The 18,507-nt window shown below is 41.3% G+C and overlaps 1 protein-coding gene and 1 long non-coding RNA gene across 3 annotated transcripts; one reads left to right on the plus strand and one right to left on the minus strand.

Annotated features, from left to right (window-relative positions):
• The first annotated feature begins 7,608 nt into the window (after positions 1-7,608).
• On the plus strand, positions 7,609-12,143 carry LOC139557370 (SUZ RNA-binding domain-containing-like). Of its 2 annotated transcripts, none has more exons than XM_071372104.1 (4): positions 7,609-7,793; positions 8,976-9,025; positions 9,252-9,521; positions 9,853-12,143. In XM_071372104.1, the coding sequence occupies exons 2-4, from the start codon at positions 8,979-8,981 to the stop codon at positions 9,959-9,961; spliced, it is 426 nt and encodes a 141-aa protein (XP_071228205.1). In that variant the 5' UTR covers positions 7,609-7,793; positions 8,976-8,978; the 3' UTR covers positions 9,962-12,143. The 2 variants fall into 2 exon arrangements, with proteins under 2 accessions (XP_071228205.1, XP_071228206.1); XM_071372105.1 differs by lacking the exon at positions 7,609-7,793 and adding an exon at positions 7,807-8,541.
• Positions 12,144-13,238: 1,095 nt separating this feature from the next.
• LOC139557375 (uncharacterized) lies at positions 13,239-17,552 on the minus strand. The gene is made up of 2 exons (XR_011671376.1): positions 14,487-17,552; positions 13,239-13,600 (listed from the first exon to the last, which is right to left on the minus strand). It is a non-coding gene; the product is annotated as an uncharacterized lncRNA (long non-coding RNA).
• Positions 17,553-18,507: the final 955 nt, after the last annotated feature.

Here is an 18,507-nt window from a genome sequence, read left to right on the forward strand (position 1 = left end):
GAGGAGAGAGTAGCGGGGGAGAGAGAGCGAAGGTTGGGACGGCGCGATACCATCCGAGTAGGGGCAGTGTGGGAAGTGTTGGATGAGAGCGAGAGGGAAAAGGATACAAGGTAGTGGTCGGAGACTTGGAGGGGAGTTGCAATGAGGTTAGTGGAAGAACAGCATCTAGTAAAGATGAGGTCAAGCGTATTGCCTGCCTTGTGAGTAGGGGGGGAAGGTGAGAGGGTGAGGTCAAAAGAGGAGAGGAGTGGAAAGAAGGAGGCAGAGAGGAATGAGTCAAAGGTAGACATGGGGAGGTTAAAGTCACCCAGAACTGTGAGAGGTGAGCCGTCCTCAGGAAAGGAGCTTATCAAGGCATCAAGCTCATTGATGAACTCTCCAAGGGAACCTGGAGGGCGATAAATGATAAGGATGTTAAGCTTGAAAGGGCTGGTAACTGTGACAGCATGGAATTCAAAGGAGGCGATAGACAGATGGGTAACCCGGACACTTATAAGAAATATCGCTATGCCCTCAGACAAACCATCAAACAGGCAAAGCATCAATACAGGACTAAGATTGAATCATACTACACCAGCTCCAACACTCATCGAATGTGGCAGAGCTTGCAAACTATTACAGACTACAAAGGAAAGCACAGCCGCGAGCTGCCCAGTGACACAGGCCTACCAGACGAGCTAAATTACTTCTATGCTCGCTTCGAGGCAAGCATCACTGAAGCATGCATGAGAGCATCAACTGTTCTGGACGACTGTGCGATCACCCTCTCCGTAGCCGATGTGAGTAAGACCTTTAAACAGGTCAACATTCACCAGGCAACAGCCAGATTACCAGGACGTGTACCCTGAGCATGCACTGACCAACTGGAAAGTGTCTTCACTGACATTTTCAACCTGTGATCCATTTTCAACCAACATGTTTCAAGCAGTCCACCATAGTCCCTGTGCCCAAGAACACTAAGGTAACCTGCCTAAATGACTACCGATCCGTAGCACTCACGTCTGTAGCCATGAAATGCTTTGAAAGGCTGGTCATGGCTCACATCAACACCATTATCCCAGAAACACTAGACCCACTCCAATTTGCATACCACCCCAACAGATCCACAGATGATGCAATCTCTATTGCACTCCACACTGCCCATTCCCACCTGGACAAAAGGAACACCTACCTGAGAATGCTTTTCATTGACCACAGCTCAGCGTTCAACACCATAGTACCCTCAAAGCTCATCACTAAGCTAAGGACTCTGGGACTAAACACCTCCCTCTGCAACTGGATCCTGGTATTCCTGACGGGCTGCCCCCAGGTGGTAAGGGTAGGCAACAACACATCTGCCACGCTGATCCCCAACATGGGGGCCCCTCAGGGGTGTGTGCTCAGTCCCCTCCTGTACTCCCTGTTCACACATGACTGCATGGCCAGGCATGACTTTAACACCATCATCAAGTTTGCTGACGACACGACAGTGGTAGGCCTGATCACCGACAACGATGAGACAGCCTATAGGGAGGAGGTCAGAGACCTGGCCGTGTGGTGCCAGGATAACAACATCTCCCTCAACGTGATCAAGACAAGGAAGATGATTATGGACTCCAGGAAAAAGGAGGACCGAGCACGCCCCCATTCTCATCGACGGGGCTGTAGTGGAGCAGGTTGAGTGCTTCAAGTTCGTTGGTGTCCACATCACCAACAAACTATCAAGGTCCAAACACACCAAGACAGTCGTGAAGAGGGCACGTCAAAGCCTATTCCCCCTCAGGAGACTGAAAAGATTTGGCATGAGTCCTCAGATCCTCAAAAGGTTCTACAGCTGCACCATCGAGGGCATCCTGACTGGTTGCATCAGTGCCTGGTATGGCAACTTCTCGGCCTCCGACCGCAAGGCACTACAGAGGGTAGTGCGTACGGCCCAGTACTTCACTGGGCCAAGCTTCCTGTCATCCAGGACCTCTATACCAGGCGGTGTCAGAGGAAGGTCCTAAAAATGGTCAAAGTCTCCAGCCACCCTAGTCATAGCATGTTCTCTCTGCTGCCGCACGGCAAGCTGTACCCGAGCGCCAAGTCTAGGTCCAAAAGGCTTCTTAACAGCTTCTACCCCCAAGCCATAAGACTCCTGAACAGCTAATCAAATGGCTACCCAGACTATTTTCATTGTCCCACCTCACCCCCTCTTTAACACTGCTGCTAATCTCTGCTTATTATCTATGCATAGTCACTATGTGTACTTGTACATATAACTTCAATTACCTCGACAAACCTGTGCCCCCACACATTGACTCTGTACCAGTAGCCACTGTATATAGCCTCACTACTGTTATTTTACTGCTGCTCTTTAACTTTTTTTCTTTTTTTTTTACTTATCTATTTTTTACTTAACACTTATTTTTCTTAAAACTGCATTGTTGGTTAAGGGCTTGTAAGTAAGCATTTTATCATAACTCAAGGCGAGACCCAGATGCAGACACAGGAGGCAGATGGTTGGAGTCTTAGATGTTTAATAATACAAAAAAGGAGTAGACAAGAGAATGGTCGTGGACAAGCGAAAGGTCAAAACCAGATCAGAGTCCAGGAGGTACAGAGTGGCAGGCAGGCTCAAGGTCAAGGCAGGCAGAATGGTCAGGCAGGCAGGTACAGAGACCAGAAACTGGCAAGGGTCAAACCCGGGAGGACTAGAAAACTGAGAAATAGCAAAAGCAGGCGAATGTAAAAAAACGCTGGTTGACTTGGACATACAAGACAAACTGGCACAGAGAGACAGGAAACACAGGGATAAATACACTGGGAAAACAAGCGACACCTGGAGGGGGTGGAGACAATAACAGCGACAGGTGAAACAGATCAGGGTGTGACACATTTCACTGTAAGGTCTACACCTGTTGTAGTCGGCGCGTGAGACAAATAACATTTGATTTGATTTAAGTATATTTTAGCAATTACATTTACTTTTGATACTTAAGTATATTTAAAACAAAATACTTTTAGACTTTTACTCAAATAGTATTTTACTGGATGAGTCATTTTCTATGAAGGTATCTTTACATTTACTCAAGTAGGTGACAATTGGGTACTTTTTCCTCCACTGCTATTGATTTTCAATTTGTATTTGGGAAATGTACATAAATCCATGAAATGGAATAACCCCACATTACCTCCAGCATTTAATGACAATACCTTTATATCCTGGTTCCAAAGTGGCTCTACTGTCATTCAATCAATTACAAGAAAAATGTGGGTTATCCACAACCATTTTTTTAAAGTTCTTACAATCTTATACAATCGCTTAAACAGAATCTGGATGAATCTAAAGCATGTAGCATTTTTTAAATACTGAAAGAAAGTGCAACTTCAGAAGCTGTAAAAATAAATAAATGGGGAACAGATTAAGGACAAAATTGATGAAAACTATTGGTCACAGATATGAGAACATTTTCATTCTTGTCCTACAACCTTAGACATAAATTATTGCAATTATTGTGTGTAGGTTGATGAGGAAAAAATACAATTTAATCCATTTTAGAATAAGGCTGTAACGTAACAAAATGTGGGACTAGTGAAGGGGTCTGAAAACTCTCCGAATGCACTGTATATGTATATATACAGTACCAGTCAAAAGTTTGGACACAACTCATTCCAGGGTTTTTCTTTATTTTTACTATTTTCTACATTGTAGAATAGTGAAGATGTAAAAATATGAAATAACACATATGGAATTATGTAGTAACCAAAAAAAGTGTTACACAAATCCAAATATATTTTAGATTCTTCTAAGAAGCCACCCTTTGCCTTGAGGACAGTTTTGCACACTCTTGGCATTCTCTCAACCAGCTTCATGATTTAGTCACCTGTAATGCATTTAAATTAACAGGTGTGCCTTGTTAAAAGTTAATTTGTGGAATTTCTTTCCTTCTTAATGCGTTTGAGCCAATCAGTTGTGTTTTGACTAGGTAGGGTTAGTATACAGAAGATAGCCCTATTTGGTAAAAGACCAAGTCCATATTATGGCAAGAACAGCTCAAATAAGCAAAGAGAAACGACAGTCCGTCATTACTTTAAGACAGGGGTGGGCAACTCCAGTCCTCGAGGGCCTGATTGGTGTCACACTTTTTCTCCATCCCTAGCAAACACAGCTGATTAATCAAATTGCACAGATGTCTTCACAATTATTCTACAATGTAGAAAATAGTAAAAATAAAGAAAAACCCTTGAATGAGTAGTTTTTCTAAATATTTTGACTGGTAGTGTACGTACAGCCTACTTGGACACTGGTCCTCACATTTCCCATTCTCACATGCCAAATAACCTGAAGCCACAGGGTTCTTCCGGTAGGTTCTATTTCCTGACGTGGGAGCATTGGCTAACCGTAGGTCGGGATTTTTGACCTGGTTACATATGCATTGAACAACATAGCAGCTTTTCAGCATTTTTGTTGTTGTTGTCAGACATGAAGGTCAGTCAATCCAGAAAATTTCAAGAACTTTGAAAGTTTCTTCAAGTGCAGTCACATAAAACATAAAGTGCTATGATGAAACTGGCTCTCATGAGTATCGCCATAGGAAAGGATGACCCAGAGTTACCTCTGCTGCAGAGGATAAGTTCATTAGAGTTACCAGTCTCAGAAATTGCAGCCCAAATAAATGCTTCACAGAGTTCAAGACCCTTTACTCAGTACTTTGTTGAAGCACCTTTTTTGAAAAGTTTGATGTTTGGAAGTGTATTGGGAAGTTCTTGGTAATTAGCAAGCTTTGTAGTTTGGATCCCGCAACGCAGTTGGCATCAGTTGCTGGGACTACTTGTCTCTTTCCAGTGATCCTGCCGACCAAGGACAGGTCTGAGGAGCTGGACTGCTGAATGTATATATTTCTATCTTGCTTTGTTTGCTCTTTTCAGTAGTGTGTCTATCTCTGATAAGCTACACAGGAAAGGGGTGAAAATAGCCCATATGAATATATGTAGCCTTAGAAATAAGGTTCATGAATCAATAACTTGCTAACATCAGATAACATTCATATATTAGCCATTTCTGAGACTCACTTAGATACAGTTGAAGTCGGAAGTTTACATACACTTAGGTTGGAGTCATTAAAACTAGTTTTTCAACCACTCCACAAATTTCTTGTTAACAAACTATAGTTTTGGCAAGTCAGGACATTTACTTTGTGCAAGACACAAGTAATTTTCCCAGCAATTGTTTACAGACAGATTATTTCACTGTATCACTATTCCAGTGGGTCAGAAGTTTACATACACTAAGTTGACTGTGCCTTTAAACAGCTTGGAAAATTCCAGATAATGATGGCATGGCTTTAGAAGCTTCTGATAGGCTAATTGACATCATTTGAATCAACTGGAGGCGTACCTATGGATTTATTTCAAGGCCTACCTTCAAACTCAGTGACTTTTTTGCTTGACATCATGGGGAAATCAAAAGAAATCAGCCAAGACCTCAGAAACAAAATTGGAGATCTCCACAAGTCTGGTTCATCCTTGGGAACAATTTCCAAACGCCTGAAGGTACAACGTTCATCTTTACAAACAATAGTACGCAAGTATAAACACCATGGGACCACGCAGCCGCCATACCGCTCAGAAAGGAGACGCGTTCTGTCTCCTAGAGATGAACGTACTTTGGTGCGAAAAGTGCAAATCAATTCCAGAACAACAGCAAAGGACCTTGTGAAGATGCTGGAGGAAACAGGTACAAAAGTATCTATATCCACAGTCAAAAATAGTCCTATATCGACATAACCTGAAATGCCGCTCAGCAAGGAAGAAGCCACTGTTCCAAAACCACCATAAAAAAGCAAGACTATGGTTTGCAACTGCACATGGGTACAAATATCTTACTTTTTGGAGAAATGTCCTCTGGGTCTGATGAAACAAAAATAGATGGCATCATGAGGAAGTAAAATTATGTGGATATATTGAAGCAACATCTCAAGACATCAGTCAGGAAGTTAAAGCTTGGTCGCAAATGGATTTTCCAAATGGACACTGACCCCAAGCATACTTACAAAGTTGTGGCAAAATGGCTTAAGGACAACAAAGTCAAGGTATTGGCGTGGCGATCACAAAGCCCTGACCTCAATCCTATAGAAAATTTGTGGGCAGAACTGAAAAAGCGTGTGAGAGCAAGGAGGCCTACAAACCTGACTCAGTTACACCAGCTCTGTCAGGAGGAATGGGCCAAAATTCACCCAACTTATTGTGGGAAGCTTGTGGAAGGCTACCCAAAACGTTTGACCCAAGTTAAACAATTTAAAGGCAATGCTACCAAATACTAATTGAGGTTATGTAAACTTCTGACCCACTGTGAATGTGATGAAATTAATAAAAGCTGAAATGAATCATTCTCTCTACTATTATTTTGACATTTCACATTCTTAAAATAAAGTGGTGATCCTAGCTGCCCTAAGACAGGGAATATTTACTAGGATTAAATGTCAGGAATTGTGAAATTGAGTTTAAATGTATTTGGCTAAGGTGTATGTAAACTTCCGACTTCAACTGTACATATATATTTATATTCCAGACTATATTTCTTAAAGCCATTATTTTACTTGTAGATGTGTGTATTGTTGAGAATTGTTAGATATTACTGCACTGCTGGAGCTAGGCAAACAAGCATTTCGCTACACCCGCAATAACATCTGCTAAATATGTGTATGCACCAATAACATTTTGTTTTATTTGATATAGTGAGGAGAGAGACTCATTCTGGTCAATGCTGCTTTTTAAGTGCGTAATTATATATATATATATTTTTGTAGGCCATCTAATAATTGGGTATGCTAAGCATGTATTTGAACTCACATTTCACTATCTGACATAAGGTTGGCAACGTTTTGGGCTTTAAATTAGAGATGGACTCTTTTTCATGATTTTTCCAGTTATACGCCTTCCTGAACTAAGAGCCGTTTGAGAGCCAAATGAGTGGCTCTATTAGTTGAACGAAACCAAATGATCCGGCTCACAGAAAATACTCGAAATGTCCATCGCTCTTGACGATCCAGATTTGGAGAGCTTTTAGTGATTTTTACATCCTCACCCTCATTTAAAAATGTATACCTGATGTTACAAGTGAATCCTTTTTTTGTGAACTAGAAACTGAATCTATTGAACACTTATTATGTAATTGTTTACATGGTGAGGTGTCCTGGACTGATGTAAAACTATATCTTCGCAACAAAATGCATACAACCATTGAAATATCTAAATTTGACATATTTTACTACACTGATTCCACAATTGAACGTCAGTATGTCATAAATCCCTTTATTTTATTATGACAAATGTTCGTACACAAATCAACATTTATGAAGAAAAGGCGCTTTTTCTTAAATGTTTTATCTGATTTGGAAAACTATTTAGAATCATTAACGTATACAAAACAAAATGTAAAAAAATGTATTCACTACATGTCTGTATTTGATTTAATATAATGTGGATTTGTATTATTTTTTCTTATCTTCCTTATTTATTTGTGTAATCCCTCTGGCTGTTCTGTGTCTTGTGTTTTGCATGTTACTCCTTAATAAATAATAATTTACAAAAAAAAAAAAAGCAGAGGGAGAGGGAGAGGCATGGCAACTGTGAAACGTCATTTCGTTAGGAACACAAACTCTTTCTACGCCGTGCTCTGGCTATGTTTGTTCGTAAAACCAAGTGATGTCAGCGAGTAGGATAAGGGGCGGATCTGGCGTGCCCACGAAAGTAACTCTTCAGCGTGTCTGAAAGAATGCAATATGGATGATGAAGTTTCCCAAAGTTGTGATTAAGTAGCGGACAGTGGGGTAAGAATATGCTACAATGGAGATCTGTGGGAGTTAGTATGCATTGGCTTTTTTTTTTTGCTGAGGAAAGGGTCACTTGACACATTTTTAGGCAGTCCGTATGACCAACGTTCGCTTAACTAGCTTAAGTTAGCTGGCTAACATGGATAGCTAGTAAAGTTAGCAAGCAATGCCAGGAATGAAAGACGAAGTGGGACAGATATTTTTAGACATCGCTAACTGGCTAATATTAAATTCGAGCCAGGGAACTGACACAAGAAATGCAATGATGGCCCAGTTGAACCAGCCACAACATTTAGCTAGCCTCTTCTTCGTGCCGGCAACCAGCATAGTTAGCTAGCTAACCAACACTTCTAGCCATTCAGTCAGCAACCACCACAGATTTACTATTTTTGACCGATTGGCAACGGGTAGCCAGCTAGCTATCGGACTATGGCTAACGTTAGCTAGCTACCGTAGCTATTTAACGCCACGTCGTTAGCCAATCAGTTAACGTTAGCTAGCCAGATACTGGTATGTTCATATTGTTAGGCTAGCAACGTTAGCCAGCTAGATAACGCTACTAGTTAGCTAGCTAATGACATTACGTTAGCTAACGCCGGTTTGTTTGAACTAGCCAGTAACGTCGTTAGTTAATGACTGGCATGATGACGTTACCACAACTGAAAAGCAAGCCAAAGCTGTCCTTGGACCTGATGTGATGGAAGATTGCCCTGAGTGTTCAAAATAGCTTGTTGAAACGCTTTAGGTAGCTTCACTTTAAAATCCAGATGTCTTGTATACCTGGCTAACGTTAGTTATGTGTCAATAATTTATGAATTAATGCATATTTCATTAACATTTATACTGATTTCTGTGCACCTATAGCTAGCGGTAATATCTGCATCTTGAAAACAAATCATGGTGTCAATGGGGTTTCCAACTTCAACGTCAATTTACCAGCGATCCTATATTTCAGCCTTGCTATGGTTTTACTGCCAGTGTATAAATAACTTTGAAATTGAATCCAGCCCTCCATGGTTTGCAGCCACCCTCCACTCCGCATTTCTACCTGCTAACTTTACTCTCCCCGGCTACCCCTTTTTAAGTTGCATTTGGCTTAATGTTAGAATTTTTCATGCTGTATGAAATGTACAATTGCATTTTAATGACCGATCGTTCTGTTCTGTCTCTTAAATGCAGGAAATGGACAGAAGATTAGAAGGAAAGCTTAGGATCAGCCAGAAAGAGAAGTGAGTAAAGTGCTCAGTTCTGAAACACTGTTGGCCTTCGGGAGACACACTAGGCACTCACTCACACATTACTCATTAATCAAACAAGTCATAGAGCAAACATTTCTAATAATGAACAGGACTTTTGGAATATAGTCAATTAATTAATGGCATGTGCATTTCATAACCTCATTACTCAAAACATCTGCCTCCCAGCATTTTTACTAGTTTGTTGTTTTGCTCCCAGAGTGTCCAGTAATAACACTACACAGTCGCCATTGAAGACGGGCATCGTGATCCAGGACGACTCCCCACACGCTGCGCCCCCGCCCCAGATCCGCATTCTGAAGCGGCCCTCCAGTAACGGGTCGTTAGGGTCGCCCCAGGGCCAGAACCGGCCCGCGCCACAGGTCAAGTCCCTGGCCCAGCGGGAGGCGGAGTACGCTGAGGCCAGGAAGAGAATACTGGGCAGTGCCAGCCCTGAAGAGTCGCCTCAGGAAAAGCCCAACACAGACAGGTAAATAAATACCTCACACACCTACACCTGTTACCACTGGACAGTGCTGGGCAATGTTTCATCCACTGCACACCTACTATGTTACAGCTCTTAATCCCAAGTGTACTGTGTGTATACCTGTACATGTTTGGAACAGACACCATAATCTCTATGATTCTGTAAACAAAGTCTGGGAATCTTGTCACAACTTTCTAATGGATCGTTATTGTATCTGCTCAATTTACAATAGTTATTTTGTGCAAATAAAAAAACAGCTTGGAAGCCCAACTATTGACTAAAGCCTATTTTTGTAGTTGACTATATCCGTTCTTGGTCTTCTCCCTACCTCCAGACCAGGGCATACAAATTCTACCACACCTCCAGAGGACCGATCAAACAATCATGCTGTCCGCCAACCAGCAGGCCCCGACGGCACTCAAGGCTTCTGCCAAAACAGATAAGTGGAAGAGGGGCAATCCTGCTATTGGGAGAGATGGAGAGGAAGATGAAATGTCTGGGCTCCAGGGGGTATCACAGGGTTTTAAAAACCATTTCCTTCTATTCCATGGTATGGGATCAGCTGTGAATCGGAAGGCAAATGTCCTCCCCTCTCATGGCTCCCACTGGTAATGTGTGGGATGGATTAGAGGCTCTGTAGGACGCATGCTTTCTCCCCCTCTCCATCCCACCCCCACTGTTTAACACTGTGATAAAGGACATCTTCTGCCTACTGTGATGATCCCTTTAAGTACCCCACCCCACACCCACGTTGTCCAAGGAGTCCTCTCCTTCTCTCGTCATGGGAAACCTATGGGGCTTTTGCTTCTATGCGGCTAATTTGGTCATCAGCCATGGACACTTCCATATGGAAATACTGAGAGCAGAGGATGCTTAAGAGGACAGAAGAGTAGTGAGCAAAGCAAAATGAGGGATGGTAGTACAGTACCTTCAAAAGTATTCATGCCACTTGACTTATTCCACATTTTGTATTCCATATAATTTTTCCCTCATCTGTTTACTCATGATACCCAATAATGACAAAGTGAAAACATGTTTTTTCATAAGTATTGAAGGAAATATCTAATTTACATCAGTATTCACACCCCTGAGTCAATACTTTGTGGAAGCACCTTTGGCAGCGATTACAGCTGTGTCTTTTTGCATAAGTCTCTAAAAGCTTTCCGCACCTGGGTTGTGCAACATTTGCCCATTTTATTATTTTCAAAATTCTTCAATCTCTGTCATTGGTTGTTGATCATTGCTAGACAACCATTTTCAGGTCTTGCCGTAGATTTAAATTGTAACTTGGCCACTCAGGAGCATTCACTGTCTTCTTGGTAAGCAACTCCAGTGTAGATTTGGCCTTATATTTTAGGTTATTGTCCTGCTGAAAGGTGAATTAATCTCCCAGTGTCTGGTGGAAAGCAGACATCCAGGTTTTCCTCTAGGATTTTGCCTGTACTTAGCTCCATTCCATACATTTTTGTTGTTGTTATCCTATAAAACTCTCCAGACGTTAACCATTACAAGCATACCATCGTATGATGCAGCCACCACTAACTATGCTTGAAAATATGGGGAATGCTACTCAGTAATGTATTGGATTTTTCCAAACATAATACTTTTTATTCAGGACAAAGTTAATTGTTTTTTTAAAATTCTGTACAGGTTTCCTTTTCACTCTGTCAATTAGGTTAGTATTGTGGAGTAACTACAGTGTTGATCCATCCTCAGTTTTCTCCTATCACAGCCATTATACTCAGTAACGGTTTTGAAGTCACCATTGGCATCATGGTGAAATTCCTGAGCGGTTTCCTTCCTCTCTGGCAACTGAGTTAGGAAGGCTGTCAGTCTTTTTGTAGTGGCTGGGTGTATTGATACACCATCTGAAGTGTAATTAACTTCACCATGCTGAAAGGGATATTCAATGTCTGCTTTTTTTTTACCCATCTACCAATGGGTAGCATTCTTTGCAAGGCATTGGAAAACCTTGGTCTTTGGTTGAGTCTGTGTTTGAAATTCACTGGTCAACTGCGGGGACCTCACAGATAATTGTATGTGGGGTATAGAGATGAGGTAGTCATTCAAATATCATGTTAAACACTTATTGCACACAGTGAGTCCATGCAACTTATGTGAGTTGTTTAGCAAATTTCTACTCCTGAACTTATTTAGGCTTGCCTTAAAGGGGTTGAATACTTATTGACTGACTCAACATTTCAGCTTTTCATTATTACATAACATAATTCCTATTTGACATTATGGGGTATTGTGTGTAGGCCAGTGGCAAAACTTCTAACACAACAAAATGTGGGAAAAAGTCGAGGGAGGTGAATACTTATTGAAGGCAATATACCTGTTTCCAGCTTCACCCAGCAATAATACTAGAGATACCATTCAATTCCCCCTTACTCCACAGCCCTCATCTCATGTTTTTTGTTGTCAATGTTCCTCTTATATTTTGATTATTGATGATCAAATCTGTACATTGCCATTACTTTTCAATGGAGGGTGATGTGTGGAAGTTGAGTTCTGATAACTTCTGTTTACGGTTGTCTTTTTTTAAATTGAGCTTTTTCTGGCGTCTCTGTCCTGATTTCTATTTAATATATTTAAATAAAACAGTACAACAAGACAAATGGAGATCAAATTGTGGATTTTGTTCCTTTTTTGTTTAATATTTTCTGTATTTTTGTAGGATGAGACGGTAGTGATGTCAGAGCAGTATTTTAATCAAATCCCATTTTAAATCATTCTGTAAATATCGGTTAGTTCAAACTCAACTGTAGAGGTGGTGCTGGCACGACTTGGGGGGGGGGTCATATGGGAAATAAATGTACTGCTGTACCCTTTACTGCCCCTCCATGTCAACTGTATGTTCACTTCTTCTAATGTACTTCACTGAAGTAGTAACTCAGGTGCTGATGAGAGACAGTCTTTGACATTTCAATCTTAGGGAGGGATTGAGTGCAAAAAATGTGATGTTCATAATAATACCTGAGTTGGCACCTACTTTCAAAACTGATAATGCTGCACCGATGTGTTCAACAAATGTATGTTTGGAATGAAAGGAATCTGAGTGTCAGTCCAAGTCTGCCAGGTGGTTAGCCTCTGGCCCCTTCAGTATGCCATGGTATTTGAATGGAGGAATATCACTATGCTACCCCAAAGAACCCAGGGGAGTCCAGGGCCCTCTATAGCAGCCATGTTACTGCTTCAGATAGAAATGTGCAAAATGGACACTGTGGTAGTCACTTAACTATGAACCATTAATCTGGAGTGTTCGGTTACATTGCTTCCCCACGGACTTAAGTTTTCACCTGATGTCATATTAGTAAGGAGGTTTTGGTTGTGTAAACTGAATATGCTAAAGGATAAACCTGGATACTGTAAGGGATTCCTGAAAGTCTGTCTGCACCAACCCAACTAGCGGGGGAATGCAGAGGATCAACAGGGTTTGTGAAGCTCTGAGTGAGAACACAAAAAGGCCTGTAAATACTGATTGAATAAAAATTATTTGTAAAATAATCCACTGCTTGTCCTTCATATCTCAACATGGCCATGAGACAGTTTAAAGTGATATGGATTTCACCACAGTGATACAAGGATACATTGTATATTTTCATACACATTTGTTGTACCAAGTCCATCGGAGTCCCCTATTGAACAAATCTTTATGGGATCAAATTCCCTCTTTACTAAACATTTCTCACAAATGAATGCAACCTGACGAGGTTATTTAACATTTGACGTTTTATAGTCTAATATTGCTGGCTGCTACCAGTGACACAGTATTGTACTTCACATTGCTGTTGAAAATTACAATGTGTAAAACATACTTTGGAGGTTTGCTCATTGTCCACTCGGGTATCGTGGATTTGGCTCAGATCCCAGGCACTCTTTGGCCGGGGGAATATTATTGTCCAATGGGAGGGAGGCTGATGCTAGCTCAGGCCAATGACTGCATTGGGGCGGGGCTAGTGGTTGGGCTAGGAGGGCGAGTCTGACAGGAGGACGTCTTGGCGCTTGTACTGGTTATTGGACGGTTGCCTCCCTTGTAGCAGACGCAGACAGACCAAGGCATGCGGTACTATCAGCATCTAGAGGAGAGCCAGTGGGACATAGTAACACACAGTCAATCCTAAAATTAGTTTACCTCAAAGGATGCTTTTAACAATATTGGAACATGACCCTAGAGTTGGCTCTGCATACAGTACCTCCAATAGGAAGCAGATGATGAAGATGAGTGTGGCTATACTTTTTTTGTGACTGATTTGCAAGGCACGTTCGTTCAACATTACCAAACCCAACAAATAATGTGATACATGACATGGCCAAAAGTTTTGATAACTGTAAATCTTTCTTGGACAAGGGGACTTTTATCAATATATTCACCTGTATTTACCCCCCAAAAATGAAATGCTAATTAGCTGCTCACGTGGCTATCATAAAGAACTACAAATGCCATGACACTGTCGGATTGAGGCAAAGGTAAGAATCTCTGGGTCAACTATCTAATGTTAGCTAAATGTAGTAATGAATTCATTGGCTAAATTTCTTTAAATGGAAAATTCTGTGAACTGTCTTGTGCAAGTTTTAGTTGACACAATACCTGTTAGCAAAGGTGTCGGCTAGAGATGACATGGAGGGATTTGTAGTTTTGCATAATGTCTACTTTGATACTAATCAGCATTTTAGAATCTGAGAGTAAATAGAGCTGAATATATTGATAAGTCACATTGTCCGAGAGGAATTTACATGATTATCAAAATGTTACGCAAGGGTAAACTTACACGAAACACAGCCCTTATTTTAAGCGTTTCTAAAATCCCCTATGGGAAATATGAATGGTGGGAAAACGATTGGAACCATTTCCCTGTTGACCGCTAGGTTTTATGGGTATTATGACAACTCCATTGTGGGACTCTATGAAAGGTGCTATACAATACAATTTGATCATAATTACTATTAATCAATGGTCCTTACCAGTACTGGGTGGTGGTGATCTGCAGAGTGGACATCTGGCCCAGGATGAGCAGCAGGGTGTGCAGCATCAGGCTAGCTAGGACCGGCAGCGCCAGCAGTCTGGTGTGGGGCCGCTAGGGGCACAGCTCAATGCTGGGTCCCCCTTTCCCCATAACGATTGCCAGCAGCATCACCAGGAAAGAACAGGAACTGCAGGTCGACCAGGTTAGTCTTCTCCTGAAAGGGGCACACAAAATGGCGGAGAGAGTCAACACGTGCTATAAGAGAGTGAGGGTAAAATACAATTCCAAAGCATTCTTCTGATCCAGGCAAATTGAATGTTAGATATCGACAAGATGTAAGTTAAAACCTGCCATGAGGAAGTATGCACCATAAACCCCTCCAAAACATTGCACACATTATCTGTCATATCTCCTGCCTTTATTTCTTTCCATAGGTAAATAAACTGTAGGCTTGGCTTAGCAACCACTATAGAACTCAGTGTAGAGGATGAGTACAGACAAGAACTTGGATGAGACTATACAAGGCCATGTACTTAAAGAGACTGAACGATGTCACCAGAGAATACCGGTCCTCCATGTGAGACAGGAAGAATCACCCGTGTCAAAAATAATTACAACAGCACATATTTTTTCTATGACTCTATAGTACTCGGTACTGTTGGATGTCAGGTGTCCTTACCGTGTACAGCTGATGTTGTCTGAATTGGAGGTGAAGGGAGTCCACAGAAGCATCGTCCTCAGACAGACACACTTACATCTGCGGCCCTCAAGGCTCCGCAATCATTGACCCCGTCTCCCCATATGCCCACACTGTAGCTACACAGGGAGGAAGATGGTGAATGGGTGAGACCTTAGGCCTGTACCCTTTTCACACTACTGAGCTGTGCCAAAGTGAACTGAGCCAATCAGTGGAAGAATCTGCCCTGCGTCTGTCCTTTCATGTACCTCCATTTGCTACAGAGTTCCTTTGTCTTTCTCTTTTTCCCTACTTTCAATCAATGTCATTCTAGTCCCGTCTCCTCCTCTGGGGCCTAATTTATAAACCGTGCGTACATACAAAACATACCCCAAAACATGCGTGTGCCAGTTTTCACACAAAATTTGCCTTTATAAAAACTCAATTTGAGGTTAGAATGTGCACACCATCCCGCAAACTTTAGACCATGCGTATCTTTAGACAGTTTCTAGTGCTTGAAGTATTGCAAGCAGGCAAGTAGCCTAGTATTTTGTGCAACAAATGGGGGATAAGATGGACAAGTTTGTTCATAACAAATTGATAAGATTAAATTGTTTGCCGTTAGTGAGAAGAGAGAACAGCAATTTTGTTTCTTTGCATTATAGAATAATTATAAATAGGCATCCATTTCCTAGGTTATATTAGAATCATTGCAGAATAAATTCCTCACCTTTTCTGTGATGGTTTTATACTCACGAGGTAGCCTATAGACCCGCAACAAGTTAGGATACCATTCTTCCTGTCTTTTGTTTAATTGGACCCACTTCACAGTAGTAAATAGATAAGCTATTTCAAGTATTTGTCAATGCCATCCGATCCAGAGCACAGTTTATTAACAGTAGAACAGACAATGTTTGGGCTACAAAGACAGAGAGATGCTATTCATACCAGTGACCATGACGGTATGAAGATGTGCCAATATGAGGGTAGTTATGACCTGACCAGATTGTTCATTACCAGCAGACCGCAGGGACTGCATGTCTATCTCTACCTCCCCCCTGTGGACACAAACACATCTCCATCAACACCTAGTAAATGTGATAGTTCACAATCGGCGCTACAGGCAGAGGTTTAGAAGAGATCATGGAGGACTTGGGTAGTAGCTAGGAGGGACATAAAGAACATAAAATGTTGTTCGATGGTGCTCAAGTCAGTCTGCCCATCCAGAGGTTTGTAACCAAAAGGTAGCACCCTGAAGCCTTCACTTGCTAAAGTATGCAGGGTGTTTGAGAATTGTGTTGGCACTGCAAGACATGGTTTAAAAGAAAGACAATAGAGCTAAACAATAATCAAAGAAGACGAGCTTAAAAACACCTCACAAAATTCATTTGAACAAGTGTTAATGCTAATCTTATAGCAACTTATTCTTTCTGTGAAATATCTATAACTTCATGGCTCTCTTTATCTCTCCTCTCTCTTTGTCTTTCTCTCATACTGCTGTCTTTCAGGCAGAGCCTGGCCATCATCTCGGGGCCTCTTTGAGAAAGGCGAGGGATGGCTGTCCCCCGGGGGCCACTGTCACCTCCGCTGGAGGGTTGAGAAGGGAAACAGCGCAAGAGGGCCCATAGCCTCATGAATGGATTGATAGAACATGACAGAAGAAAAACATGGTTAAACTTCTCTTGAATCCTTCATCATAACAGTGTTATAAAGATGTCATAAACAGGCATGACAACTGGAAGTCAGTTTATAACAACGGCCTTAACCCTTATTTATTTCTTAACTTTTGTTGTTGAACAAACTCTTATTCAAATGCAGGCTATATAGCCCATACTGTATGGGCTTCCGTAGAAATGTGCTTGCCAGTTGTATAGTGACAAGGATTTCTTTGAATTATTAATTCATAATTTATAGCATCTCTGCTATGTTTATGCCATTGGGAACACTTGAACCCCTTTACCCAGATCAGCATTTCTCAGACTCAATTCTGGGGACCCCAAGGGGTTCATATTTTGGGTTTTGCTCTAGCACTACACAGCTGATTCAAATAATCAACGCATCATCAAGCTTTGATTATTTGAATCAGCTGTGTAGTGCTAGGGCAAAAAAACAAAACGTGCCCTCCTTGGGGTCCCCATGACCGAGTCTGGGAAATGCTGATCTGAGTAAAGGGGTTCCAATGACATAAACATAGCAGAGATGCTATAAATGATGAATTAATAATTCTGAGAGGAACCTTAGAACAAATAAATCCTTGTCACTATACGACTGGCAAACTGAGGTCTGACGAGCAAAACAAGTACCTCACACTAGAGAGAGCTAGCTTACCTTTATCTTCTATTTTGCCTGTCTTCATCCCCTGTCATGTGACATCTAAGCACATTTCTACGGAAGCCCATACAGTATGGGCTATATAGCCTGTGTTTGAATAAGAGTTTGTTCAACAACAAAAGTTAAGAAATAAATAAGGGTTAAATGTAATGAGTTTTTTAATATATTTTTTTAATCATTATAGGCCTACTGTTTATAATCTAAAAATGACCACTATATGCCAGATTGCATGAGACTATCCTTACACATGATACCTAGGACATTCCATAAACAGAGCCAAAAATAAATAAATTAGGCGGCTGCATCATGCGTGACTGAGCTTACTATGCTTATAGCCTCGGCGGCTCAGCCTGTTCACACAAGTGAAATGCAAATCCAACATAATCATGAGATCAAATTTCTAATTGATACTGCTCCCATCCCCATGGGACAATGATAAATCATAGTATTTAAAACATACAGTGCTTTCGGAAAGTGTTCAGACCCCTTCACTTTTTCCATTTTTGTTACATTACAGCCTTATTCTAAAATGGATTAAATTACTTTTCCCCCCTAATCAATCTACACACAATACAATAATGACAAAGTGAAAACAGGTTTTTAGAAATGTTTGCACATTTATAAAAATAAAAACAGAAATACCTTATTTACATAAGTATTCAAACCCTTTGCTATGAGACTCAAAATTGATCTCAGGTGCATCCTGTTTCCATTGATTATCCATGAGATGTTTCTACAACTTCATTGGAGTCAACCTGTGGTAAATTTAATTGATTGGACATGATTTGGAAAGGCATACACCTGTCTATATAAGGTCCCACAGTTGACAGTAGATGTCAGAGCAAAAACCAAGCAATGAGGTCAAAGGAATTGTCCGTAGAACTCCAAGACAGGATTGAGTCGAGGCACAGATCTGGTGAAGGGTACCAAAACATGTCTGCAGCATTGAAGGTCCCCAAGAACACAGTGGCCTCCATCATTCTTAAATGGAAGAAGTTTGGAACCACCAAGA

Source organism: Salvelinus alpinus, chromosome 28 (genome assembly GCF_045679555.1).
Source record: "Salvelinus alpinus chromosome 28, SLU_Salpinus.1, whole genome shotgun sequence".
NCBI classification, from domain to species: domain Eukaryota; kingdom Metazoa; phylum Chordata; class Actinopteri; order Salmoniformes; family Salmonidae; genus Salvelinus; species Salvelinus alpinus.

Excerpts from the sequence above, each read along its gene's own strand:
- LOC139557370 (XM_071372104.1), top strand. The coding sequence starts at position 8,979 with ATGGACAGAAGATTAGAAGGAAAGCTTAGGATCAGCCAGAAAGAGAA. Across the intron at positions 9,026-9,251 it reads AGGATCAGCCAGAAAGAGAA|AGTGTCCAGTAATAACACTA; the intron begins GTGAGTAAAGTG and ends TTTTGCTCCCAG. Across the intron at positions 9,522-9,852 it reads GAAAAGCCCAACACAGACAG|ACCAGGGCATACAAATTCTA; the intron begins GTAAATAAATAC and ends CCCTACCTCCAG.